The sequence below is a fragment of the Sparus aurata genome, chromosome 8 (assembly GCF_900880675.1).
Source record: "Sparus aurata chromosome 8, fSpaAur1.1, whole genome shotgun sequence".
Taxonomy (NCBI): Eukaryota; Metazoa; Chordata; class Actinopteri; order Spariformes; family Sparidae; genus Sparus; species Sparus aurata.
Window position 1 is genome coordinate 24,176,384 of NC_044194.1, and position 27,780 is coordinate 24,204,163.

The 27,780-nt window shown below is 44.5% G+C and overlaps 1 protein-coding gene across 4 annotated transcripts in view; it reads left to right on the forward strand.

Annotated features, from left to right (window-relative positions):
- The first annotated feature begins 1,473 nt into the window (after positions 1–1,473).
- Positions 1,474–27,780, forward strand: part of mical3a (microtubule associated monooxygenase, calponin and LIM domain containing 3a) — a 67,599-nt gene continuing 41,292 nt past the window's right edge. For 2 of the 4 annotated variants that reach the window (XM_030426541.1, XM_030426542.1), the window contains exons 1-13: positions 1,474–1,666; positions 19,605–20,017; positions 20,612–20,819; positions 20,924–21,040; positions 21,128–21,229; positions 21,932–22,087; positions 22,840–22,940; positions 25,576–25,833; positions 25,946–26,061; positions 26,338–26,464; positions 26,649–26,742; positions 26,886–26,915; positions 27,453–27,600. In XM_030426541.1, the coding sequence (XP_030282401.1) occupies positions 19,736–20,017; positions 20,612–20,819; positions 20,924–21,040; positions 21,128–21,229; positions 21,932–22,087; positions 22,840–22,940; positions 25,576–25,833; positions 25,946–26,061; positions 26,338–26,464; positions 26,649–26,742; positions 26,886–26,915; positions 27,453–27,600 (1,739 nt within the window). In that variant the 5' untranslated portion in view covers positions 1,474–1,666; positions 19,605–19,735. The remainder of the gene's footprint in view (positions 1,667–19,604; positions 20,018–20,611; positions 20,820–20,923; positions 21,041–21,127; positions 21,230–21,931; positions 22,088–22,839; positions 22,941–25,575; positions 25,834–25,945; positions 26,062–26,337; positions 26,465–26,648; positions 26,743–26,885; positions 26,916–27,452; positions 27,601–27,780) is intronic. The other 2 variants (XM_030426544.1, XM_030426543.1) reach the window with 2 other exon arrangements.

Below are 27,780 nucleotides of genomic sequence, written 5' to 3' on the forward strand. Positions count from 1 at the left end.
GGTCTGCCTGTCATTGACCTTTCCTTTGAATCAACCAAGACAGTAGAATAATCATCAGAGCCTTTAAGAGGTTTTTTTGATCCGCAGTCACGATTGCTCAGCCGTTTAGGTATACAGTATCTTTCTGTGGCGTGAGTATAAGTCTCTGGTTGTGTTGTGATTGTGACAGAACAAAGCACTGTATCAGCGATGCATATTTCCATCCGTGGGAAGCTGCCAGACTCACTATACTTATTTCCATGTGATGTCTTGCCATTTGAAAGCGATTGTTTAAAACTTATAATTTTCCAGACTTAAGTGGTTTTCCTCTGAGGCAAACTTCAGCCTGTCTGAAACCACGGCTGCACAGTCCATGTCTATGCTTTGTTAGAAAACAAACAATTGGGCTTTTGGTGTTCAACAGAAATTATATTTTTTTGAGTTTCCATGGACACTGGCAGACAGACACAACACACTCACTGAGACTGGGAAATTACACCCATAAGCCTAAAAACTGCTGGGTGTCACAGAAACTGTGCTTCTTGAATTACTCCGATAACTCAGTTGAACAAATCAGCTACAATGTAGGGTCAGGGGGACTGGCTTTCATTTCTGTCAAAACATGTTGTGTAGTGACATTTAAAGGTCCAGTGTGTTGGATTAATTGCGGACTGAACACCCCTTCTCTCAATCCCCCGCTGCTAGAAACACAATAAACACTGTTTAGTTTGTCTGTTCTGGGCTACTGTATAATCGCGGTAAAACATGGTGGACTCAATGGACCCACTCCTTCTGCCGATATAAAAGCTCATTCTGGGGTAACAAATAAGACAATTCCTGGTTTCAGGGGATTATAGGCCTACATTCGTGAAAACATAATTATGAATATCATATAAAGAAAACACCTTTATAGAGTTTCATCTTATTGAAATCAACTTGATTGCTGACACCCACTGTTCTTTGCAAATACCATTATTAGATATAAAAATGAATCATTAAGCTTCCTTTGGGACTATCAGGCTTTACCTGTCTAAAAGTCTAATGTCAAGTCAAGTCAATACTTATTTAGAGCGCGTATTCACATACAAGGAATACTTTACACTAAATGAGAATTCCTATAAAATCTCTGCACTTCGGCTATCATGTGAAATCCCGCCCGTCTCTCCCTGTTGTGTAAACCAGTTCTAATGTTTCTGACACCATGTGAACGCAGCAGCACCGCTGCGTCACGTTGGAAGAGACCAATCGGATTAAACTGAGTTAAAACACGCAGGCTCACTCCAAGGAGTAGCGGGGGTTCCTCACCTTACATTTTGAAATAAATCAAGATAAATTCCGACACAACGTAGTTTTGCATCAGTGTGCCACCGTGCTTTTTGCTGTACTATTGTTCCAGCATGGATTACAGTTAAATTAACAAATGTACGTTGTTCCGGTGACGTGTTCTTATTTATGAACTTGGTCGCTCCCCCCTCCTTGCCGCCGCTACGGTCTCGACCGATCCCTCTCTGTCAGTTTCAAGTTGCGCCTTCTCCTCCGCTGTGTGGCTCCCTGCTCTGGCCTTAACGAGCATTACCCACTTAGATAACACACCGATACTGAGGCTTTTACGGGCAAATCTGGACCTGCACACGGACATGGACTCGTTCCCGCCATGTACCGGTGGATTATGAACACGATTGAGGAGGTAAGAAGGGATGTCCCTCCCGATCGCTTCTCGGACACGGTGCATTTTTGAACGTTACCCTTGGATATCGGCGGACTGCACCTCTGCACGTTTGGGAATGTCACGGTCTGCTGGTTTTAACACAGCAGCTAACGATTTAACCGCGAGGCCCTGTGATAAATGTGAAGTTTTTATCTGCATGGTACATTGCCCATTGCCGTCATGGTGCATCAGTGGTCATCTGGCAACCCTGTTGTTAATCAGTTATGTCTCAGCCCGGTGCGGATCGGAAGGGGACAGCCTGTGGAATGTGGTGGATGGTGGCAATATTCACTCCCAGTCTCTTATTTTGAAATATCCTTATCTCGAATGGTGTAAAAGCCGGTGTACCCTGGAAGTTTATGTAGTTTATACTGAGAAATATAATGTGTAAAGGCTATTATTGGCTTTGCAGTGGCACATAATAACAGACATGCCTTGTTCATACCAGCAGCTTGACACCTAGTTATGTGAAGATGCTGGTGGGCTAGTGAGTGATGATGTTTTGTAATAACACAGTCACAACTGAGCTGGAAATGAAATCTTGTATTTTATTTGACCCTCGGGAGTTAATACCTGTTGTTATGGTTGTATTCTGTCATTGTATGGAACCCTTTACATTATTCTTTACGTGATCATTTTCACACAAATACAGTGGTAGAGGACAACACTAATACTTGAAATGCTGCGTTCAAAGCACAGTAGATGTTTGGATCTACTCTGTACCTGTTAGAGGTAGTGTTGCAACATTTCCAGTCCAGTGTGACCTTGACAGTTTTCTTTCAGTTTTTGGGGCCATTTCTCTCCGGTGTGTTCGTTGAAGAGTTGAAACAGTATGCCTTTGTAATTATAATTTTTTTTTTCATCTTTTACTCTCAAACTGAATTATGCACACGGTCCTGTTCAGTGTTTTTTTTGTCTATGCTCAGCATCACCCACCGACACGTGACTTCTCGTGATGTCATGATTCCCAAGGAGTCGATCCAGTTCTCCTCTCGGCTCCTACTGATGACTGCTTTAATGCGATGTGTCTGTTGCTGCTCCTTTTGACTGACTGCACCCTGACCTCAGCTACCGTAACAATGCTCTTACTCCAGCTGACCCACATTGGACCGTGCATCAACGCGCAGCGACAGGAGTCAGTCTGAGGCTAAAGGGATTGGAGGAGTCCTGATCTGACAGGACAGAGACTCCTGTCTCCTGTCTCAGTGGAGTGATGGAGAAGTTGTTTTATTGATTAGTGATATTGACCTTCGTTGCGTGTCGTCCACCTCCTTGTGGCAGCTTCGGTGCGAGACTCGGGACATCTTCTCCGAAAGGCGCAGATTGTTGCAGCCAGGGCAGGCAGACGTTTACTGGGATGAGCTTCGTGTGTCATGACAATTCACAGTTTCTCTCGTAAGTGATCAGGATGTGGAGCATAGGAGGAGGAGGATGTTTGTTCGATGGTTGACTGAAGCAAAAGAAAGAACTGATGAAGGCTGTTGTCTACCAGTCCGGCTTTCTCGAGAAGTCAACTGTAGTGTGCAGGAGAGCAATAAGTAATAAGCAATAAGTTGTCAAGGGAAATGAAGTGCCTTGCTCATGGTAATCAGTTGTGTTAGTCCTTGTTCAAGCAAAACTGTCAAACATTTGCTTCTTAAATGTGAGGATTGTTCTGCTTTTCTGTGTCATTTAGGATACAAAATTAAGAGTCTTTGGGATATGATATGTTGGTTGTGCAAACAAAGTGATTTGAAGATATCAATAGATTTCACGATTTGAAGATGTCGTACGGAAATTGTGACGACATTTCCACATTTTATAGACTAGATGATGAATCAGTCCACTGCAAAAATATTTGACAAATGAATCGATAATAATACTAATTGTGTGCAGCGTCCCCTGCATCACTGGTTGTTTACTGAGATGGAAGGACCGTTTCCTGTTGGTCAGCTGTATGCTGATATCGCACATACTCAAATGTTCTGTGTCGAAACATAGATTGATATCGTGATGAAGAATCAGATATAGTGTGGTAAAAGATTTTGTCAATTCCTAGTTTTAGTTTTTTCTGTTTAAAGAAGGACATGGATGCTGCTCTGGATGCTGCCATTTATTCATAACGATGAGTCAGGCCTCTTTCTATATAAGTGCATGTTCAGTATTAATGTCAGGCACACCCATGTGTTCTATCCCACCCTTTTCTCCTGCTTGGAGTTGAGCCATGTCATGGAGGCAGAACACCAATAAAATTGCTTTTTCCCCCGTGACATAGCTGACTCACTCACTATCCTGAATCTCCTGCGGCTGCCCAGCATAACGTTCACGCGGTAGATTTGATATGAAAGCTTGTTTTAATAATGCCATCACCAACCGCTGCATCCATGAAAGGTAGTCTGAATGTGCAGCGCAGAAAGTGAAGCTGAGTCCCTCGCTGAAAGAGAGAGCGACTTCCTCTCTAGCTCTGACCCCCCGCGACCCTACAAAGTACCATAGACCTGGAAAACACTGTCAGATGAAAGGGCAGAGGGAAGGAAGTCCTCTGATGGCGGCGCCCGCTGTGTCATGAGCAGCTGCATCCCAACTGTCAGGTTCTGCCGCAGGTCCGTTGCTGTGGTTGACTCATCATCAGAAGCTTGCAATCCCCCTTACATCCCAAACCAAACATGCATATTGTAGCAGCACTGGTCTGCAGTGAGTCCTTAAAAGGAGAGATGCTATTGGCATGTTGTTAACTGTCGGGGGGTGACGCTCTGCAGTGAGCACTTACTGTAAGGAAATCGGCGCATTTGAAGGACAATTGCCGTGTTACCCCGGCTTCAACTGTGTCCTGTACTAAATGAGGTCATTAGCATATTCCTGAGTGTTGAGTCAGACAGACATTATGAAACCAAACAGCTTGGAAGAAGGCATTAAGATACCATTAAGGTTATTAAGTTACTGTTTTCAGAGTAAAGAGAGGAATAGAAAGCTTGAAAGTGTAAAATAAAGACCGATGTCAAGATATTGTTTCCATCTTGGTTCCTAAAGTCTGGAGCTCAGGAGGGACATGTTATCGGCCACCATTCTCCGTCCTCACCACCACTAAATGTTTTAACATAGAAACGTGGTATTATGCGTATCAGATTTGGAGGACTAACAGCAAAACCACTTGTTGAAGTTGCATGAAGACTAAGCATGGCCCCAGTCCATTTGCTTTGGTGATTTCTCACAGCTCTGGATTAAAGTCTTACGTCTTGGCTGTTTCTTCTACCTTGCAGGTCAGAAGTGGGCCAGTGTGACAAATACATTCCTGAGGCCAGGCCAACGAGACTGTTTACATTTCACCAGTCTGCCGCTGACCCTTGAACACTATAGCAGAGGCACGCAATCTTACTTTCCCCCTTGTGCAAAGTCACTGTTTCCAGCCTAGCAATTTCAAACAATTTTTCTCAGTATGGTTGTAAAACAGTGTTGTAGAAAGCTGTTGTAATAGATGACTCATGAATTACATCCTGTACGTGATATCCGTCATGTCCCCAATCAGAGTTCCAATGAACACTAAATCCAAATTATATTGTGGGTTAATGGTTCCATGGAACTTGCTTTATTGCAGTCATGTTGCCAATTTCATTAAAGAGGCTGCTACCTTTTAGATCTTTAAAGGTGCATTCATAGATATTATTTTATTACCACTTGATTAATGACTGTGTAATGTAAATGGTCCTCCTTTTGGTGTAGAAACCACAAAGACATATTACCTAGCTCTGCAGTTCTCCAGAGAAATTCACTGAATGTGCTCATATTTGTGGTTGAATGGTGAACTGAACATACCCGTCTGCAACTAATGAATGTGAACAGGAGAATTGCTAATGTCCACGACAGTTAACAACACTCATGCACTGTTTTAAGGAGCTTGGCTGTAAATGGAGGAGGGTAACGTTTCATACATAGCCTTGTTCTATATGGATCCCATTGCTTTTCTTGTAAAGACAGATGTTACTCTGCCTTTGATCGGTAGACAAGTCATGATCACAGCCTTCGATCGATCAATCGATCGATCAAACAACATACTAGACCCAAGGCATCATGGGATTGCCAGAGGACGGCTAACGACAACAATAACTGTTTTCCACATGGAAAATGGGCAAGTAATCACAAAGATGTTCAGTGTTGGATTTATCATGATGTATTATGACGTCTCCAAAGAGACACTGCAGTTCAAGGCTAAATTACAAATCAGCTCAAAGGGATATGGCTGCACCGAGGCCCTGATTAGCGTGACGCTATCCTTCTGGACAAAAAAAAAAAAAAAAGTAACTCCCAAGCATGCAGCTTTCTGGGGATATTTAACATGTTGTATACGGCATCATTTCAGTAGAAGAGTATGGAAGAAATTAATTCGAACTAGTTCAGTTATAGGACTCCTTTTAATCTGTGTCATTTGAAATTGAGCTGGCTCTTTTTTAGCTAACAATGTTGACAACTGTACGCTACCTTCTCAGCCACAAACAGCAGATGGACAAAGTTGCCGACCAGCTGGTGAATATAGTGGAGACATTAGCAGCTAAAGAGTGAGTTGACAGCTGGAGGAGACCAAAACAAAGGGAAAATTAGAGGGAATATTGGATTTACATCTGTGCTCCCAGTCTGGAATCAAACTGGAGATTCTGCGGTTAGATAGGAGGTGTCTTAACCACCAGGCTACCAGAACTCTAATCCATACCAAGCCTATACCTAGAATTAGCCATGTCCAACCTTATACCTACACATGTTAAACCTGTTTCTAATAAATCACTTAATGTAAACGTTTTACCTCATACATTGACTTAAAATGTCCTAATGTAATATCTAAACACAACCGCTGAACTTAGCTCAGTCCGCCTGTGCTACCAATGCTTGGAAGTTAGTGAACACCATTCAGCACCACCCCACCTGCTGATGCCTGAACTCTGGGATCCACATGATAAATAATCCATGGCTCTGTACTAAGCGTGGACTTACTGTTACTACTATTCTGAAACATCCCTCAACTGAAACCTACATAACAGCTTGTCCCTTTCAGCTCTCAGGCTTCAGGAAACATCTAACAGCTGCTCAGCCTACAGCCGTTAACCTTCCTCTCAAGTCAGGCCCCTTTCACTCCAGTAAACCGTTCATCCCTCCAGAGACCACATCATATTTCACATTCACTCTCTGGTTGTGTGTGGAGGAGCCACGGGGTCTTGTTATCTGCCTATCTGGAAAAGAGACGAATTCTTCTCTGGCAGGCCTGATGGAGAAACAAGCCCACTAAATGGTCTTTCCCAGAAAAAAAACCCTACTCAGACCGTCCTGGTCTTTTTTCCATCAGAGTTGGGCTGGAGATCTGTCTGTGGTATGCCAGTGTCGACCTTAGCTGCGTCTTTTACCCCTCTGACAGTAACAACCTGTAAATCTCATTGAAGCACATGTTCAGGCGGTTACCGAATGGACTACACTTCCTTAGCAACTGATGTTATGTCAGGCAGAGTGCTAGTCTTATCACTGTAATGTCAGTATGGAAAGCTAATTAGGGGGCTTGGGTTTGTGCCCCCATGAGGCTGTACCTGCTTAACTACGCAGGAGGTGCTTAGCTTACGTTGCTTCAGGGACGCCCAAGCAGCTGTCTGAATCACTTTGACAAACGCAAGGTGAAACCAGAGTTGGGTTTGGAAAATATGGTTATTTCTTATTATTTATACAGATATCAGTCAGTCTGTGTGTTAAATACAGAGCTGTATACATGATAGGGTTAGCTTAGACCAGCATAAAGACTGTAGGCAGGGGCAATGGCTAACCTGGCTCTTTCTGAAAAGAAAATTTACGACTAGCGACACCTCAAGAACACATTTACACATCGTGTCGGGTTTACTGTGGCATAACCCAATTTAAAACAATAAAAAATTACAACAGCATCCTGGTTATAGACCATAATCATACGGCAGCCATTTTCCTCTGACATCACACTTGGGGTGTGACGATCAAATGTCATACTACTGTTTTTCTGTTTTTCCAGGTTGCTGGTCAGACAATAAACAGTAAGCATTTCGAATGGAAATCAGGCCATATTTTAAGGTAAAGCAACATATCTGATAACCACTTCCTAGCTAACGCAACTGTGGAATAGTGTTACATGACACCATAGGTCTAATGGAATTATAAAATATTTAAACAAAACATTTGGACACATTATTTAAACTTGGAAGTGAAATGCACATGATGTAAGCAAACTGCAGTGTTAGCTTGGAAGTGGTTGAATGCTATCGTAAGCTAATGGGTTTTAAAACATGTTGTTTGACCATGAAATATGACTCTAGAAAGTCACTATCCATCATCTTTTCAGTCGCTGATCAATCAGGAACCAGTGCAATGATTCCCAATGTTTAAACTCATAACCTGGAAAAACAGTAGCATAACGTGTTCTATAGCGTTTGAGCTTTGCACCTTGAGTGTGATGTCAAAGGAAAAGGGCGGCTGTGTGAATATGGCCTTAAGTGTCGCCAGATATGATCTGTGAGCACAGGTGCTAGTGTTGGGTGATTTTTTTTTACAAAAGAATTTCAACTGGCCACCGTCAAATGTAATTTAACAATATGGATATTGTTATGATCACAGCTAGAAGGGAGCGTGGTAGGCACGTGCCTGGAAAATCTTAAAAGGCTTAGGTGCATCTTCTTTTTAGTGTTTTGTTTCAAATAAATCTAGCCCTGATTTTATCATTTAACCTTGACTTTGTGTCTTTCTTCCTTCTATGACCACAAACGACTCAGTATCTCCTGCAGCCATTTATTAAAGCTTGTGACTTTCCACATTGGAATGGCTTCATCGGGACTCTGCCTCTATGATGCATCTCCTCCTCCTCCTCCTCTCCAGTTAATCCACCCCTCTCTGCCCCTCGTTTCCGTTTAATTATTGAAACCCGCCAAGTACTCAAAGTTTTCATCGAGCGTTCGAGTGCAATCTGTGCTGCACCTGTCAAACGCTTGATTCGACTGGCGCCTGCATCTTGCACTACTTGACACGGATTAATAATGGGAGAGGAATCTGTCTTCATGCTTTGCTCCAGTAAAGCTATCAGCGTGCTCCATGGCTCTGTGTGGGTGTTCAGTTACCTTCCTACTGGATCGGCGTGCAGCTCCGCGCAGTTCACACAGGAAGGCCGACCTTCCTCTGGTCCGCTGAGTGTGCTGAACTGTTTAGTGGAAGTAGCACGAGAGAAATGAAATGATTGAGCAATGTGAGGGCTGGGAACAAAGTCGCTGTTACATGTTCTCATGCCAGTCTGTTTGATGTGCATGTGAGTGCAATCTAGACTTATTCGACCACATATTTATGGGTTTTTCATGATGGTTTGAATTGAAAATTAGCTTTTTTCAGGGTTTCTTTAACTTATTGCAGCTAAATACAAACGGAAATTGAACTTTTTTTTTTTTTTTAAAGTCTTACTTTTTTACTCTAAAAATCATTGCAGAGTTACACAACTAGACAGAGAATTCTTGAGTTAATGTATGTCAGTCAAATGCAGCAGTAATGTAACAGCGCAGACAGGAGATCTCTGTAACCGTCTGAGTGAAAGCCAACACTGAATAATGAGTTTTAGCTGTATGCACTCACTGGCTAAACCTCATGCCTTCTTAGCCCAGATGACATTTGTGTATCTGCTAACCACAGTCCTCAGTTTACAGTCAACTTATTAGGTATCAGGGTCTTCACTCAAGTAGTTGGTTCAGTAAGAGTATAACCTCAACTGCTGTACTGGACTCTGATAGGCTGTACTGGACTCTGGTAGGCTGTACTGGACTCTGGTGGGCTGCACTGGAATCTAACAGGCTGTACTGGATTCTGATAAGCCATCACAGTTCTCCAGTCTGAGGATGTTTGTTGGGGAAAGGTCAAGGCATCTGCAGGTGTAGGTAGGGGCGTTGGCCAGTCAGTGTTGCTGCAGGGAGGACCGCTGGCACGTCATCCTGCTGGTTCCCTCATTTTTACAATCCACACACACGCGACTTGTTTACCATCTGAACTCCTCACAGCCGCTCCCACACAGGCGGATTAGAGAAAGCAAGTGTGGATATGACAGGATTACGGCCTGCGCAGGCTGTGTGTCACTGTTGCATGTCCCATCAAGGCTTTGCACAGCAGCCATCAGTCTGTTTGGTTTCATCAGGCGATCATTATCATTGCTCAACTTTAGGATTGAAAGTTGCTAATCGATTTTGACTGTTTTTCTAAATGTTTCCTAACTTTAAATCAGTCAACCAGTCTTAATTCAAACTTGTATTTAAACGTAATTGGAGATCAGTCCTGAGGAATATCTCTGTTCCTCCGTCTCAGCTCAGTCAATCCATCACGCAAAGTCGGTAGCATGAACATCAGAGTTCATTGCTTGTTCTGTCTTTGCTCATTTCCTGCCTGCCCGGTTGTTGCATGTACAGCAGCCATCCACGCAGACTGGAACTCTAGCTGTCTGCTGAGCCGCTCCAAAGTTTAAGTATTAGCTTTGTAATCAATATGGGGGAGGAGAGGAGGGCTTCAGAGTTGTACAGTAGTTTCCCATGGCCTGCCAGGATGAGAAACATACCGCGGGTTAGCCTTTGCGCATTACGTGTGTGATCTAGTTATGAGGCCTCGGAGGTTGGCTTTTATGTCTCAGCCCGGCTGTTTATACTCCTGTCCGTCATCCGTCATGTCTGAACACACACACACACACACAGAAGGACAAAAGAATCGGTCTGAGACGTTTGTTTTTTTCTGGAAAAGAAAACACTCTCCACTCTGATTGACGTGCGATGTGCTCCAGGTCCGATTCCTTGTCCAGCGTTTGATTATTTAGAGTTTCCATTTGATTTCTCCTCGGCTGGACAGGTCCTGGAGCCACTCCGAGGCGTCCCCTTGTTCTCCTGCGTGCTCCATTCCACAACAGTCATGACTAATCCTCGGGGACCAGTCAGCGCCGACCGTGTTTGCCTTGCATCTCCGATTACACTTCCTGGTTCATTGTGAAGGATAGGTCTGAGTACTCATATACTCGTGAAATATGCAAACCAACAATGGAGATAACCAAATGTTAAAATCCAGGAAGATTTTCTTTTTTTTTTTTTTACGAGCAGTTCTATTGATATCTGTGCTTCACAGTGTTTTGGCATTAAACCTCCATCCCTCCTGTGGTTCTCTGTGTTTATGGCTGCATATCTGCGGTACCTGCTCTGCTCTTGTTATGAAGGGAATGGAAGAAGTGGCGTTCGAGTCGGGATCTGGAAGGTTTCCTAAATCAAATAGCTTGGCAAGTGCTGGCAGGCAGCTCTAATTAAGCACGTTTGACACCCATAAGCAAGCTGGGCACAGGCTCAGACTCCCTTGAAGCCGTTAGGACTATTACTCTCATAGGAGAGACCTTTGTCGTCAGTAAATATTCCCCTGAGTCGTGTCGGAGGGAGATTTTCAGTTAATTTGTGCGCTGCGCTTTGAATCCAATCCACTTGAAATCCCCCTGTCATGGTTGGAGCAGGTCTAATGTGGGCCGGTAGATTCAGTGATGTAACAGGGCCCAGACTCAGGTAAGCCTAGAGCTGTGTACCACCACTGATTTCTAAATTGATACGGGTTCGGTAAGGGATATTTCAGTGACGATACCAATTGTACTCGGATATGAAAAAGACTGAAAAAGAGAGATGTAATGCTGGAGAAAAAAAAAAAAGAGATATTATCATGATTTTACACGTCTAATTGGTAGAAATGCTGTAGTCAAAGAACAAGAAAGTAATGGCAGTTGTAATGGCAGCTCTGTATATTTCAACAAAAGAAAGTAATGTATTATTCCCCATTATCTCTTATGTTAAAGAAAGTGAGAAAGAAATCCTGAATCCGTCCCTTTACGGGGTTCCGCACTGAACTTAATAGGGCCTAATCCGGGCCGGGACTCATACTCCATCCAAGTTTTGTGAAAATCCGGTCAGTAGTTGTGTAATACTGCTGACAAACCAACAAACCAACAAAAGTTCACGAAGTTCATCTGGAATTGCACCGTGAAGTCCCTGCCCTTGTGTCGTGTGGAGAACAGGAGAACGGAGGACAGACACTGACACCAGAACGTGATGCAGTCTCTCAGCATGGATTTTAATTACATGACTGTTTTGGCACAAAACATTTACCCGCCAGGGTGACGGATTGCATTCAGAAATGTATTCACCAAATGGAAAACATCCAACTGCGTTTGGCGCATGGCAGGCGTTACTTTTGGACACTCATCCACAGGAAAGAGCATATTAAAAGATCGTTCTCAGCATTTTTTAAGGAATCGTAATCCGATCCTTCAGTTGAATCTCTGACCTCTTTTGTGCCCTCGCTTTTTCGGGCAGAATTAAGGGTTTCCTTGGCAGAGCACAGCGGGTATTAATCTTGGAGTACGACCTCTGACCTGCAATCACTTCAGCCTTTTAGATTATATAATTTGATGAGGTCAAGTGGAGGCGGTCAGAGCACATATTATCCCGATTAACTCTTTCTTCATAGATACCTGGAAGGCTCTTGTTACGAAGCTACTTGTCTCATTAGATGGTAAGAATCCAAGTGAAAAAAAGGCATCAAGTACTTGCATTGATTAAATTGCCTCAACTGTATAAAGAGAGAGGATCCATCTGAGGGGTAATTAATGTTTGACTGGAAGCCTGCAGCGGTCTGACAGGAAGGACAGAGAAGATGACACATGTTAGCAGAGGATGCTGCGTGCACATGCTGTACTTTTTGTTTTCCAGGAGGTCAAAGACGTGATGCATTCGACCGAGAACACAATGTTTTTTTCCCCGTCGTGTCGCATAGTAACGTGTCAGTCTGTTAAGCGTTTTAAGAGAGGACGACATGGAGTTCGTATGTTTACTGGCTCGGAGGCTGATCCGGTTTCTGGAGTCGGTGGCGGGAGCTCGCATGAAGTGCTCAGATGCACAGTACAGTCGGAGGCAGAAGTGATTCAAAAGCCAGATGGTTTCGGAGACGGCCGCTGCCAGGAGCAAGTCGAGTTTCAGTCAACAAATGTTTGTGCGCCCCGTGAGGCTTTTGTCTGCTGATGAATAGACCCGCGGCCATCTCCAGTCCTGCGGGCTGATCCTGTGTATGTGAGCAGCAGAACTGAGCCTCGTGGTTTGCAAAGAGGGGCATAATGAATATATCTGGACGATAATATCACATATCAAAGAGCGCGACGCGGCTATTCATCCACCTTGTTGACTTAAGCTTCACATGTGTGATCATTCTGTTGACACACAGTGATAATGTTTGGAGTGACAAGCCGTTATTACTGTCATCTCTGGTAATTATGTTTCCACCGTTTTTTTTTTTTTTTGATCTTGTGGATTGGACAAACATGCTTTCTGCACTGGTGTTTACAGGCTCGGGTCTTGATGATACCTCGCAGACTCTGCTCACAAAGTTTGACCCGAGGCTCTGAATTCCCTTCTTTCATTTACAGCTATGGTTTACAGGCAGACGCAGTAATGATGAGCACCCCCCGACAAATCTCCAGTCCTTTTGAAATACGGATAAAAAGAGTCTGTTTGAAGGAATCACTGTCTGATGCTTCGGAGTACATGGGAAGACAGCCGGGTTATTATTTTTTTAGAATGGGGTTCCTCTCCTTCATCTTGCTTGCACCTTTATTATTATAGACACACACACACACGCACACACACACACAGGTTTAGTGATCACCCTTGGGACTTGCTTATGTGGTTCAGTCTTTGTATCATAATTGGGTTACCCAATTATTGAGGTCAAGATAACTTTCTGAGTACAAGATAAGGTTAGGATAATTATTATTTTCATCTTAGCTTAATCTGTTTAGACTTTAATTAATCAAGTAGTCGTTTAGTCTATAACATGGTGTCAGAAAACATCTTGCGATAGCAGAAAACCCAAAGATATGAAATTCACAACACAGAACAGCAGCGTGCTCCCGAATTTGTGAAGCACAAGTAAAGGTTTGGCATTTTTGCCTTTTGAATTTGATGGATTTTGACTGTTTAATATTAATGCGAAGTTTGATAACATTCTAATTAATGTAGCATTCACTATAAAGGTACAGCCAGGAGGCTGTTAGCTCAGCTTAGCTTAGCCTAGCCTAGCGTACAGACTGAAGGCAGGGGGAAACGCCCAGCTTGGCTCTATTAAAAAGTAAACAAAACCTTTAAAGCTAACGAATTCACAAATTACATTTTGACTTTCGTTTCTCCGTGTCTCTAATCTTCATTCTATGCAAAGATAAGCTAAAGGTAACTCATAAAGTCTTCTCTTCTCAGTCTTAGCAAGAAAGCTAATGCACGGTTTTTCCAAAAATTGAGAGCTCATTCTTTCAAGGGTTAGGGTAAGTTAATCCGCCTCGTATTCTTATGAGTGTGCCTGTGATTGTTATGAACTTTTCCCAATTGCTAGCCAAAAATGCTGTACATAATGACCTTCCAAATTATGGAAAAATCTCAGTTGACTACTTTTGTTGTCAGCAACATCTATTTAGAGCCAGCGGGCAGCCCCCCGAATAGACCACACCTGCTGCTGCATTTCTCTGTAATTAGCGCTGTAGTCAAACTGCAATATAACCATCTCCAGGGACTGTCATAATGGCTGCAAGGTGGCTGGTAAAGGTGATCATTTACTGTCAAGAACAAAGACAAAAACAGCTGTTGATTTACGGAAAAGACAGGGAGAAATGAGCGGAGCAAACAGTCATATCCATAAGACTGCCTGTTTGGTAAATCAGGTGTGGTCAAAATGCTCCGCTTGTAAATCCATTATTGTGAGGGTATCCAGAGTCAGGCTGTAGGATCACGTTGCGTCCTGCTCCCCCGTACCGCTCTCTCTCTGCCAAGCCTCCCCGAAGGATGAGAAGGAGGAGACAGGCGGAGACATTACTTTCATCTCCGGGGTGTCCTCCGAGCATCAGTCATCCCTGAGCTGGAGACTGATGGAGGAGTGTAGCGCTATTTCAGGAGACACGCGCCTGCACAGACACTAGCTCACAGTCAAGCTCAGTCATCTGAAGCCATCGGATGCCGATGCTCTGGCTGGGAAGAAACTTGTTGACATGTGCGCAGTTAGATGGCACCAAACTCCCAAGACTCTCAGCATTTCTGTTGTCGTGCGTTGGACACCGTGTTACTATCTGGCGCTTTTATGTTTTGTTATGGTCTGCAGCTTTGAGGAAACCGAAATTAAATGCAGGCGAAATAGATAGAGAAACAGATTGTTTTCCTGTTGTGACCAAACTATTTTTTTTTCTCATTTCGCAGTCTGTTATGTATTCCTACTGGTAGTGACAGCGTGTACACAGCACGCTTTAAAGCAGTGCTGTGTAACGTGTAGCCCAGTGGCCTAATCTGGGGTTCTATTTTTAGATTAGAGGATGATGTCATACAACCTGTTAAAAAAAAAAAAGAGAGGAAAAAAAAACAAACACATGCTGTTTGTGTTCGGCCGTGCACGTGTTTGTGTGCAAACCGCGCTGTGTGTGTGTGTGTGTGCGTAAGGATTTGCATGCATGTGTGAATTCTGTGAATGTGCGAAATCCTGCAGCTCATCCAGATGTCAGGAGATTAATGCCGAGCTGAGAGCTGTTTTGATATTTTTTCGTCTTTCTCAGCATCCACCTAAATCTGGTTAGTCTCGTTATTTTTTATTTTTTTTTAGTATTGTGGAAGGAATTAAGAAATAGCAGCGTGTTACACAAACACCCCCCCCCCCCCCCCCCACCCACCCACCCACCCACCAACCCACCCACCAACCACCACCACCACTTGATGCTATTCATGTCACATCGCTACACCAGTAATCCAGGTCTGATGGTGTGTGTGATAATCCCTTGTGTGTTTGTTCTCTCCAGTGCAACATTTCCTGGTTAGTGGACATACGGCTCCCTCGCAGGTGGCTACCATTATTCAGATTATTGGCTGCGTTTAATGTTCCAATTAAGCCGGGTCGGGGTGTAGCGTGTCACAGCAGACCTCCCCGAGCCCGCTCCATCTCTGGACATCACACGCAACGGCATACTGTGACACAGCATGTCAGTCAGCAGTCGCTCCCCCTATTTCCTTTCAGGACCTCAAAGTGCGTTGGATGTTTACTGCTAGCTTTCTCACATGCGTGCTATAAAAAAACAGGCTATAGCGTCCTCTCATCTGGCTCCATGGCTTTTGCTGTGTCGCCATAAACCGAGGGGGGTTTTTACAGGGAAAAAAAAGCCGACAGAGGGAATCACCTTTTGTTGCTGTGACTAAGTGATTACAGTCAGCTCTCGGCAAAAAAAAGGTTTGATTTCACCATGCAGTGAATTATTGCCCATCTGAGACCGTTACTGCTCTAATTGATGTCTTCTTCTTAACCGCGGTTCCGTTTGAACAAGGATTTTGAAATGATTTTCCTCTGCTGTGCCTCATTAAACAGTCTCGGCGCTGATGAATTGTGATCTCTTTGTTTGTCTTCTGTCATCGAAGTCGAAAACCTGCAGTGGGGTCAAAGAGCAGAGTGAAGGAATCCAGTGAAGAATTTTGCTTTCAGATGCTCCCGACAGTGTTTTTGTTGTTTATCAAGCGACAGTTTATCCACTCAGTGTCATAAAGATTACAGACTGGTTGCTGATCGTAAAGCTTTTCAGAGAAACTCCCACATTTGAGAGAGCCTGGTAATTCACTCAGAAGTAGAGCAACTACTTGTCAAGTGAATTATCAGTTGATAGAAACTAATTGGGCAACTTTTTTTTTTTTTTTTTTTACCGATGTTATACTTTTCGCACCTTAACCTTTCTTTTCAAAGATTTTTAATTTTTTTTGCATGGACACACTTGCTAAGAATGCAGCTATAAAGAATCCGACACTAATACAGTGGCCCATTACTGTGTAAAACATAACCCTGCAACTGTCTGGGTTTCCAAGCTTGACTGCACCTCAGTCTGCTCTGCTGTCAGCCGCAGCATCCTGCATCCTTGCGGAGATAAACAGGAACAGGCCTCCGATGGCTGCCTGCTATTTGAGTGATGTTTATGTATTTGCCTTGCCTAGTCTCCATCCCCTCAGTCATTATTATTGACAAGCGAATTAAGAACCAATCGACCGAGTCATTTGTACTGAACATTGACTGTTTCCTATGACACCCAGTCGATCGGAGGATCCCTATTTGTCATAGAAAGTGGCTCGTGCTGGACAGTATTTTGCATATAAACTACTAAAATAATACTACGGGGTGGTCTGTCACACATGATTTATCGAGCACATACATAACCGCAGACCACAGCTGCTGCAGGTGCAGATGGAGCATACGGCTCGTGTTATTTTGATATTTTCCTGAGGCAATACTGAAGGCCATGTGTGTTCACTCGCAGAAGAAATGATGTAGCGGGTTATCTGAATGCTTGTGTTCGAAGAGGTGATTTCCGTCCGCGCTGGCACCGCATCCCTCAGCCCCTTTCTGACCGACTGAGGCCGAGCCAAACTCGGCCAGGCTGTTTTCACTGCAGTGAGGAGTTGGCAGGGTGTGTAAAAGAGGCCAGCTGACCTCGGTACCTGCCCCCCTTTCATCGTGTGTTGCCACTGGGAGTGGGACAACATTGGTTTTCATGAACTAGCGCAACATCCTGGACAGCGGAGTAGAAAGCTAATGTTTTTACAGAGAAAGTGGCAGTGTGGAGAGCGTTGTGTGTTCCTCACAGGGCTGGGCAATACAGCTCTAGAATAAAACCATATTTTTAGTCTATATCGTAATGTATGTATATCTCAGTATTTTGAAATGTCCCCTAGAGCACTTCATAAATGCTAGGAGCGGGCGAAATTGATGAAATAACCATAGTACTTTTGACCAAACATCTTTATATTGATCATCAATATTATATTAAAAACAAGATTTTAGATGACCATCAGTAATGTGAATGTAATGATCACATAATGAAGTGGTTAAAGGCAAAATAACTTTGATGTAAACATTTTCATTGGTTGCACCGGTGCGCTTGAGATTAAGAGCTTTACTCTTCAAACAGTTGAGATTATAGCAGTTTTTTTCTTGCATGTGATTTAAATGAAGTCAAACAGGCTTTTCAGTCTTTTTCTTGTTTACAAGTTAAAATGTATAATTAGCTAAATGATGTGCCCGTGCACATAAATGTAAAGTTATGCTCACCGGTGCAACCATTGTGAAAGATCTGTCTAATCTTAAAGGAATAGGTTGACATTTTGGGAACCGCACGTTCAGTTTCCCGCAAAGGGTTGGATGGGAAAATTGATACCAATCTAACGTATGCGCAGCAAATATGAAGCTTAGTTTGGGGAAATTGCAAGACTTTTTATGTCCAAAGATAACAAAATCTGCCTAACAGCACCTCTCAAAGTCACTAGTTAACACGTTAGGCTATATCGTGTGTGTTTAATCTGTACAAAAACTGAGGTAATAACATGTTGTTAGTGAATTTCAGCTGTGCTGCTTGGATCTTGTTACAGATTTTGTTACAGTCAGAGCCTCCCCTTGTTGAGCTAACAGTGTCCTGGCAGTATCTTCCCATAATATACTGTGACTATTCATTCATTTAATATTATTTCTCTTCCTAACTGGCTCTAATCGCTGTGATCATCTCTCTACACGTTCAGTGGCAGAAAGTTATTCCTTACAGGGTTCTCCCCAGAAATTCTTAGTATAGCGGCGCACCGTCTGTCCGGGGGGGGGGGGGGGGGGGGTGCGCGACCGCTCGTCAACGGACAGCCGGTCATCAACTCCGTCAGCCGGGGGACGGACGGACGCTCATCGCCGTCAGCCGGGAGCTCCTAGCCGGACGGACGGACAGACGGACGCTCGACACTGTCACGCGCGGAGTATAGCGGCGCTGACCGAGCGGTAGAGCGGTGCAGCGCCGCTGTTCCACCGTCTGGGGAGAACCCTGCCTTATATCTGCTGAGCCATTGTAAGGCCAATGACAAGCAGAGCAAGTCCTTGCTTCATAGCCCTTGGGCAGCTCATGCAAACCACAGCCACTGCTAGGCTGAAACTTATTATTCAGCAACTAGACTAGATCAAACAAGGTCTTTTTTTTAAATCTTTTCTTTCATCAATACCACCACATTATCGTAGCGCTTTGCAGTATTTCTTCAACCCTCTTCCCTTCCATTATCTTCACTTTTTACACTTGCACTGATGTTATGTAACGGCGACCTTTACAAGGCTGCTCATGCTCAAGACATTCCAGTCTTGACAGCTGACTGAGCCACGGACGCCCAACAGCATGAGTGATCTCGTCCCCCTGGGGGTGAATAGGCAGAACACATAAAGTAGCTCGGCCGCAAGTGGTAGCAGGTGAAAGGGCCACAAAAGTCAACTCTGGCTCGGTATTTACACAAGAAAGCGAGAGCAAACCAGGGGCCATGCACTCATGTGGACGAAATGGTCTGGCTTCTTTACACATTCACATTTTCTTGAATGACCAAGATTGTGTTTATTTTGTTTTGGGATGATGTGGCTATTTCCTGTGTCTGGAGTCGTTCTGGGGGTGATTAGTGCCACACGGACACAGCCACGCACTCATGCCCTGCCTGTTTCCTGTTTGGCTTTTGTGTGGGTTCAGTGCCTTTCCTGTGTCCGGCACCCTCATTCCTAGACAGATAAGAGGTTGTTGGAGGTCATGTTGCTGCAGGAGAATGACTTGAAGACCTGAAATTACTTGGATTTTATCGTCAATTGCTACTTTGACTTTTTTCCGACCAGCTTTCATATGTATGGTTGTCCAATTAGGGAAGATCAGGATGCATCTCAGCCATTTCTGCTTGGTTCCTAGCATCCAATTAAGGTTTTTGTTTATGCTGAATTGCTGTAATCTTGTAAGTGGGATTTTCTGTCCAATTTTGACCTGTGGCGGTGTTTAATACTGTGCCAAACCTGCTACAGAGGGTTAAACTATCTTCTGATTTATTTCTGACAGAATGAAGATGCCTGACGCCGGGAGTTAGACCCCCCCCCAACCAGAGAGAGCGTGTTCCAGGGCTGGGGCTGGACCCAGAGACCCCTGTCTTGGGGGTGAAGGGCCCTCACAGCCCTGTGTAAGTCCGGACCATGGGGGATGGAGGTGCCGGTGCAACTGGAGGAGGAGATGGGGTGAACCGGTCCCATGTCCTGTTCGACAACTTCGTCCAGGCATCCACCTGTAAGGGCACGCTCAAGGCCTTCCAGGAGCTGTGTGACCACCTGGAGGTCAAGCCCACCGAGTCCAGGATCTTCTACCACAAGCTCAAGTCCAAACTCAACTACTGGAAGGCCAAGGCGCTCTGGGCGAAGTTGGACAAGAGGGCCGCCCTGAAGGAGTACAAGAAAGGCCGTGCCTGTGCCAACTCAAAGGTGAGCCCGGTTCATTGCGGCCTGTATGATTCATTTAAGAGCGGCTCTGCTCGTCGGAGTCTCCAGTTCAGCGGGAGCTACAGTTTCATCCTCGGTGTCAAGGAATCATGTAATGTGATGCTCATGTTTACAGACCACACTGGTGTGTGCTTGATTTATATGAAAGGACACTGCAGGGACTAACCAGCTAATATAATGTCCTCTGTTATGTAATGTTATCTTAGGTGCGGAAGTCACAGTCACAGAGCTTGGTTTGTAAGCTAAGAGGACAAAAAAATAACTCGTAATTTTGAAATAACCTCAGCCTTACCTTAGCAATGATACTTAGTATGAGTTTCAGACTTATCCTCACTAAAGTTAGTGTTGTGTATCTTATCTTTGATTATCTTAGCTCATCAACTTTGTATGACTTTGTAGATCTGAAATCACTTCATGTGTTGCACTAAAATGATAGTCCTAGTTTGATTTGTAAAGTTGCAGTCTTATTAGGTGAAAGATGGACTCTGACTCTGTTCTCCTGACTTGGTTCTCCCTGTCTATGGTCAGTATCTTTCTTTGAGCTCATCTATAATGTCTGTATCTCTCTGTATTCAGTGTCTGATCATCGGTGCGGGACCATGCGGCCTACGCACAGCCATCGAGCTGGCTTTCCTGGGGGCCAAAGTTGTGCTGCTGGAGAAAAGAGACGCCTTCTCCAGGAACAATGTGCTGCACCTCTGGCCCTTCACCATCCAGGACCTCAGGGGCCTCGGGGCCAAGAAGTTCTACGGGAAGTTCTGTGCTGGTGCTATCGATCATATCAGTGAGTACAGGAAGAGATTGGATGCACTGTGTGCCTTTGGAAGATGTACTTTTGTAGTTCTGATGCCATTCACATGATCTTCCCTCCTCTGTGTTTCATTGCAGGTATCCGTCAGCTTCAGCTCATGCTGCTCAAAATGGCTCTCCTGCTGGGCATTGAGATCCATGTCAACGTAGAGTTCAAGGGTCTTATCGAGCCCCCGGAAGATCAAGAAACGGAAAGTAAGCGAGCGTTTTTCCCCCGTCAGAGGCTTTAATCTAACTCAGACGATGCATTTCTGTCTGATTACACACGCTGTGTTTTCTTAGGGATAGGTTGGAGGGCTGAGATCCACCCCAGGACGCACCCGGTTAACGAGCTGGAGTTTGATGTCATCATCGGAGCAGACGGAAGGAGAAACACGTTACCAGGCAAGTCCACATGCACCGGCTGGGAAAAGATGCATTAGTAATGCAGTTTTTCCTTTGGCTAAACAAGCAGTGTTTGTTTTGTGGCTGAGTGGACTTGGAGGTTAGTCACGATGATTATGATCTCACTTGTGTACAGCTGGGGTCGGATGCCTGACCTCACCCCGCTTCTCATGTATGAATGAGCATTTGTACACATCAGATTGTGTGTGTGTGTGTGAGTCTGTATAAGTGTGTGTGTGGCTGTTTCTGCTGTGTTCAAAGGTATATGTGACGACAGAGCAGAATAGGAATTGTTGAATTGGCAGTCTGTTTCCTCTATGAGTGCTGGGGCCTCACACACAGCCACACTGGCAAAGGCAACCCCTGTGGAGTAGAGTACCATGACCCCTCTCTGTACTACTGACTGCTGCGTCAATGAAGGGAAGCAGCCGGCTCCCCCTGGGATAACCACGAACTACGATCACACAGCTTGACAAACTAGAAAGCTGTTTATGTTGTCATGATGCAGAACATCTGGTTGCATTTACAGTCAACATCATGCATTTGCAGGGCTTTATACAGAACGTTGTGAAAGCAGACATAAGCGCACAAACCTTGCTTTGTGTTCCGAGGGGCTCGCACTTGTTTGAGTCGTGGTGTCACAGGTTCAAGTCTCTCCGCACAGTTTCCTGACCTCCACGTCCTCTGGTGATTCTCCCCCAGGGTTTCGGCGCAAGGAGTTCCGGGGCAAGCTCGCCATCGCCATCACTGCAAACTTCATCAACAGGAACACTACAGCGGAGGCGAAGGTTGAGGAGATCAGCGGCGTGGCCTTCATCTTCAACCAGAAGTTCTTTCAGGACCTCAGAGAAGCAACAGGTCTGTGGCAGCTTTATTCTGCAGCATTGCTTTAGCGACTTAATGTGCTTTTCTTGAACATTCAGCCACTGAGTACGGCATATCACCCTCTCCCTACCTCATTTCACGTCTAAACGCCGCTGTTGTTCGGATCACCTTCCCCTTCAAGTGGTTGTCAGTCTGTTGCGCCAGCTGACATTGTTTAAGCTAGCTTGCAAACGTTACTGATGCTCACACTGACTAGTGGTAACATTGCTAGCATTAACGAACATTGACGTGGCTAGCAAACGTCACCATTGTTAATGCTAGCTAACGTAACATTATAGCAACACAATATGCTGGGTGCATATGGTAGAATTCGGCTATTTTAACGTTTATTTTTACCCACAAACTGGCTACTATCAAGACTCCTGATGCTGACGAACTACATCATCCCATTGGCGTAATACTACTGAATCACAAAACCTTGTTAGAAGCTGGAACCAACTGTCAGAAGAAAGAAAAAAAAAAAGGTCATCAGGACACATAATCTGTCCTTAGATGACAGTTCCAAATTTGTCAGCCCATCCAATTAAAATGCTTAACATAAGATCTGGTGCCAAGCCTGTCACAGTTTATTGCTGACATGACGATGTTCCCGGGGGCCTTTGTGCCCCCTATGTGCTCTGAGACGTGTAATGTCTCCTCTAATGACACCGTGACGCCATCTATAGCGATAAGGAAACCAATTGTGTTAGGTGTGTAACAGTACGTGTTCCTCTCCGACCTTGTAGGTATTGACCTGGAAAACATCGTCTACTACAAGGATGACACGCACTACTTTGTGATGACTGCCAAAAAACAGAGCCTGCTGGAGAAAGGAGTCATTCTGCATGTGAGTGATCAAAGCCGAGCACTCGGCTCAATGTGGTGTGTGTGTGTGTGTGTGTGTGTGTGTGTGTGCGTGTTCGAGAGACAATTGTTGAATCTTATTCTGTCTCCGTGCAGCAGACATGAAGGCTATACTGTATGCACGCACAGACTGACAAAACCAGAAGTCTGTCCCTCTCTTCTGTTCTCGTCTCTTTCATCCCTCCAGTCTTTTATGCTCTTTCTGTTTTTGCCCAGTATCAGACTAATGGTCTGACCAAGCCAACAAAAGAACAAACTGCCAACTCAAGCACACTTACTGAGTGTTTGTGTCCTCGCCATACACGGTAGTTTCCTTTCCGCGGCTACTTTCCACAGGAAACAGGAAAGACCTTTTTATACGTCTGTCTTCGTGTACTGAAGGTGCGTTATGATTGTGCGGTGGCCTGTCGGATTCTAAATTGCTCTCAAATGCAAATGTTTTTGCAGACCCGTTCCCGGTCATCCCTCTTCTTCAGATAATTTTAGCTGTCTGACATGAGCACAATCATTCTACATATTTCCGCGGATATAAGTAGCCCCTTTGCGTGTGTGTGCAAGCCCGTGTGTGTTTTCATGGTGAGCTGATGACATTAATGAGACTTTGGTAAACACTGACGTCTGAGGCCGGAGGGGATTTGGAGCGCATGGGCACATGTTAATGAAAAGTCGGGAAGTCCCCGTTTAAAACAAAGTCCTCCACAGATCCTTTTATAGCAATGGAATTGACTCAGTCCTGCCCCTTGGAAAGAGGTAGAGGAAGGGTGGAAAAGGATGGCAGGAGGGGAGGCAAGTGCACACAGTTCAAGGCAGCGCCGCAATTCTGGAAACAACCCTCGTTCATATCTTCCACTACCCTGCCCTTCCCCTCGCCCACCACCAGCAGCAGCAGCAGCAGCCGGGCACTGGACAGCCAGCGAGCTTGAAGATGGAAGAATGTGCCTCTCGCCGCCCTCTATGAAAACATGTCACTTTGAAAGCACGCAGTGATTTGATGCAACATGTTGGAGAGACTTGTGAACGGCACAGCTCATTCCATTGAAAGGGCTGGGGTCTCATTAAAGTGCAGTGGAGTCTTGAAGGGGCTGTAACTTCAAATTGTTCCTTATTTCACTGGCTCATTTGAAGGATTCTTGATCTACAGTACCTTATTAAGTCTTTGATATAATATCTAGTTTTTCTTCGATTGTACTGATACAATGAGAAGACTTAACATAGTCTGAACAACTTCTCAGATAAAGGTAGAGTCCGTGTAACTTTGTCACTTTGACCCTTAATTCCACCAGGAATTGACATATGCTCGGTTTGTATTTGGGCACTAAATATATAATATAGCACATCTTCACAGACCACCTGTCTATCTGTTTTTTCCTAAATAAAACATTCTGTTGAGATGAGATCGCGGTACAAGCCAGAGCACCTTAAAATGGGGTCTTGTAGATGTGCACAGTGCAATATGAAAATGTCATGTCACGATTATCTTGTCCAACATAACTGCAATTCACAATATTATCCTGATAATCCTCAAAATATTTTTAAAATTTAAAAAAATAAAAACTAGAATGGCACTAAAACCTCCTGGAATCACTTCAACCTTAGATTTAGTGAGAAAACAAATATTTCTCTTTCACCGATACGCAATGTGGCTGCTGTGAAAAAGGTCTATTTACACACATCGGATTTAACTTTTTGTGTGTGGGGGGGGTACAATGCATGATGCCTTCAGCCATGGTGACAGGCTTCATAATAATTCAGGAAATGAATGTAGGACTGAACGTCGGCGTGCTCAAAAACTTTTTCAAATCATTCGTGTGAGGATATTCATAATGAAAATTTGCCCAGGTCCACTTATTGTGTTTTTTTTCATGGTCAGTGATTAAAATCTGTTATCGTCCTATTGCTACTGATGGATTTAATTGCAAAGGGGGGTCTTTTATGTACACTGTAACATTTTATTCTATTAATCCGGGCTAAAACATCCTAATCCAGTCTTTCAGGATCCTGTCTTTTATTGTTCGATGTGCAGCTGATCAATGAAAATAAGTCTTTTCTGATGTGCCCCGGCCTTGTTAATCAGCTTGCAGGTTTCCGTTAACCTTGCATGAGCATTGCAAACAAAGATCCGATCGACGGTATTTTCATTGCTCTAAATCAGGACATAAAATATATATTCAACTTCAGGTAACCATAGCAACAATACTTCTATCTGATACTGCGTAACCAGATAATGTTTATAACTGTATAGATCTAACCATCAGATGTACTGAATACAAACGCACTTTGAGATGTTGATTATGATTTGGACACAGCCGGGCTTGTCGTCCTTTGGGAAGCAGACCATGGCATGAGTGCCGTTACACAACGGCACACTTGGCTGTGCCTCCTCTCTTGTTTTGGTATGTGTGTCAGGGCTGCTTGTCATGTCTCATCCACATTTTACCTCCCTCTGATAGCAGCCAACACATGTATGCCATGCTGAGTAAGTGTTGCATTATGGCTTCATTTATTTGAAGCTGCAGATTGATCAAGCTGTTACTGTTTCATCACATTTCTCCGAACAGCTCTTATTAGCCTTCGTCTTAACGCCACCTCTGATCTCCTCTCTCTTGCGTCTCTTGTAGGACTACGCAGACACGGAGCTGCTGCTGTCCAGGGCGAATGTGGACCAGGCCGCCCTGCTCTCTTATGCCCGCGAGGCTGCAGATTTCTCCACCAACCACCAGCTGCCCACACTGGACTTTGCCATCAACCACTACGGCCAGCCCGATGTAGCCATGTTCGACTTCACCTGCATGTACGCCTCAGAGAACGCCGCCATGGTGCGCCAGCGGCACGGTCACAAGCTCCTGGTGGCGCTTGTGGGCGACAGCCTGTTGGAGGTGAGAGAGAGGGCAGAGGGGTTTTGTTAAAAGCTCACCACGTTTTATTGTTCTACATTTCTTCTGTGGCCATATTTGGTTGTTGAATGTGGTGTTGGCTCTTTGTCTCCAGCCCTTCTGGCCCATGGGCACTGGCATCGCCCGAGGTTTCCTGGCAGCCATGGACTCGGCCTGGATGGTGAAGAGTTGGGCTCAGGGAAAATCTCCTCTCGAGGTGCTAGCTGAGAGGTGAGGGTGTGGAAACACCGACACACACACACACACACACACACACATACGTACTCTCTGTTCAAACACACCCTTTTATCTCTAAGTGTTTTATTAGTGTGCCTGTTGGTGACATCATTCCCACCTCTGCTAGCACTGATGGGATAACGGGCTGTCATAAGAAATTTATGGGATGTTTTCTTGATCTGTTAATTACTTTCTATATTTCCCTCCCACCAATAAGACTTTGTTATTTAGGACATGGGAATATATTGAAGTTTTCCCTCTTTGCTTTAGGGAGAGTATATACCGCCTGCTGCCCCAAACCACACCGGAAAACGTCAATAAGAACTTCAGCCATTACAGTCTGGATCCTACCACACGTTACCCCAACATTAGCCTTAGCTTCCTCAAGCCCAGCCAGGTGAGTTAACAAAGAGCTAACACATTACAGGTGCCATATGTTTGTGTGTATGATTGCTTCCTTGTACATGTTAGATTTATATTATCAGTCGTACCATTTTTTCCATATGTGAACTTTGCATATCTACTGATACCGAACACTTGATCCAATACCAACATACATAGTGACTGTGTGTATCTTGCAGATGAAGCACCTGTGCGACACAGGGGAGTCCAGGGAAATGCGCATCGAAATTGAGAATGTGATCAACTCATCGACACCCAAGTTGGCCAGGAATGGTTTGTATCTTTTGAATAATTTTACAGGAGACCGTAAACTGTTTTTTGAAAATGCATTCATCAATGTGCTGATTGATCGGTGTAGGAATTTGTTGCTGCAATCACTGTTGCTGAAATGTAATAATGAACTATCTTCACTCTAGACAATTGCCTGCTTGACAAGCAGTTGCAAGGTAACACAAAGTCCAAATGCATGGTGTTGCTTTTTCAAGGGACCTCTAATAGTTCTTAACAGTTTTAAAGTTGACCTGCCATGTGCTCATGAATGAATAATGTGACATGAATAGTGGAATGATGCAACTGATGGACTGATTGCAGCCACTGAAACTATCTTTTGCTGCACTAACTCGTTCATTGATACTCTCATTCGAGCTCCCTGGTTTTATTCAACATTTCAAAGGTTTCCTGCGAGTTCTGCATCCTCTCCTAACCTCTCATTTGCATCCTTTCCCTCCTTTACATCAGTAAAGGGTGTAATACTTCCTCATTGGCTGGTTAAAACTGGTACTAACATGGATGATGAGGCCATGGATGACAAAACTTTACAGCCCCACGCTCGGCCTTGCCTGACCAAGGCCATGCGATTGCCCAGCAAGAGATGCATAGTTCTGCCCAGAAACAGTTTATATGTCTTTCCATGTTCAATCCAGATTCTGTTCAACCTGCTGCTTTCACATCAAGCCTGTCATTTTCTTGTCCTGCCACACCAGAATCCATAGCTCGATCCAGTAAGCTGCTGAACTGGTGCCAGAGGCAGACAGAGGGATACAGGAACGTTAACGTGACGGACCTCACTATGTCTTGGAAGAGCGGCCTGGCCCTATGCGCCCTCATCGACCGATACAGACCGGATCTCATGTGAGTATCTGACAGAAATACATGCGCGAGACGCGCCACGGACAAGGAGCGGGGGAAACATTTGCAAACGAAGCAGTTTTCATTATGGTTGGGGTGAAAGGGTTAAAGCTGCTGCAGTGCCTGGAATAACAGGCCTGCTGTGTTTATGTGAGTTTGTTGGTCCCAAACGATGTTTCTTGT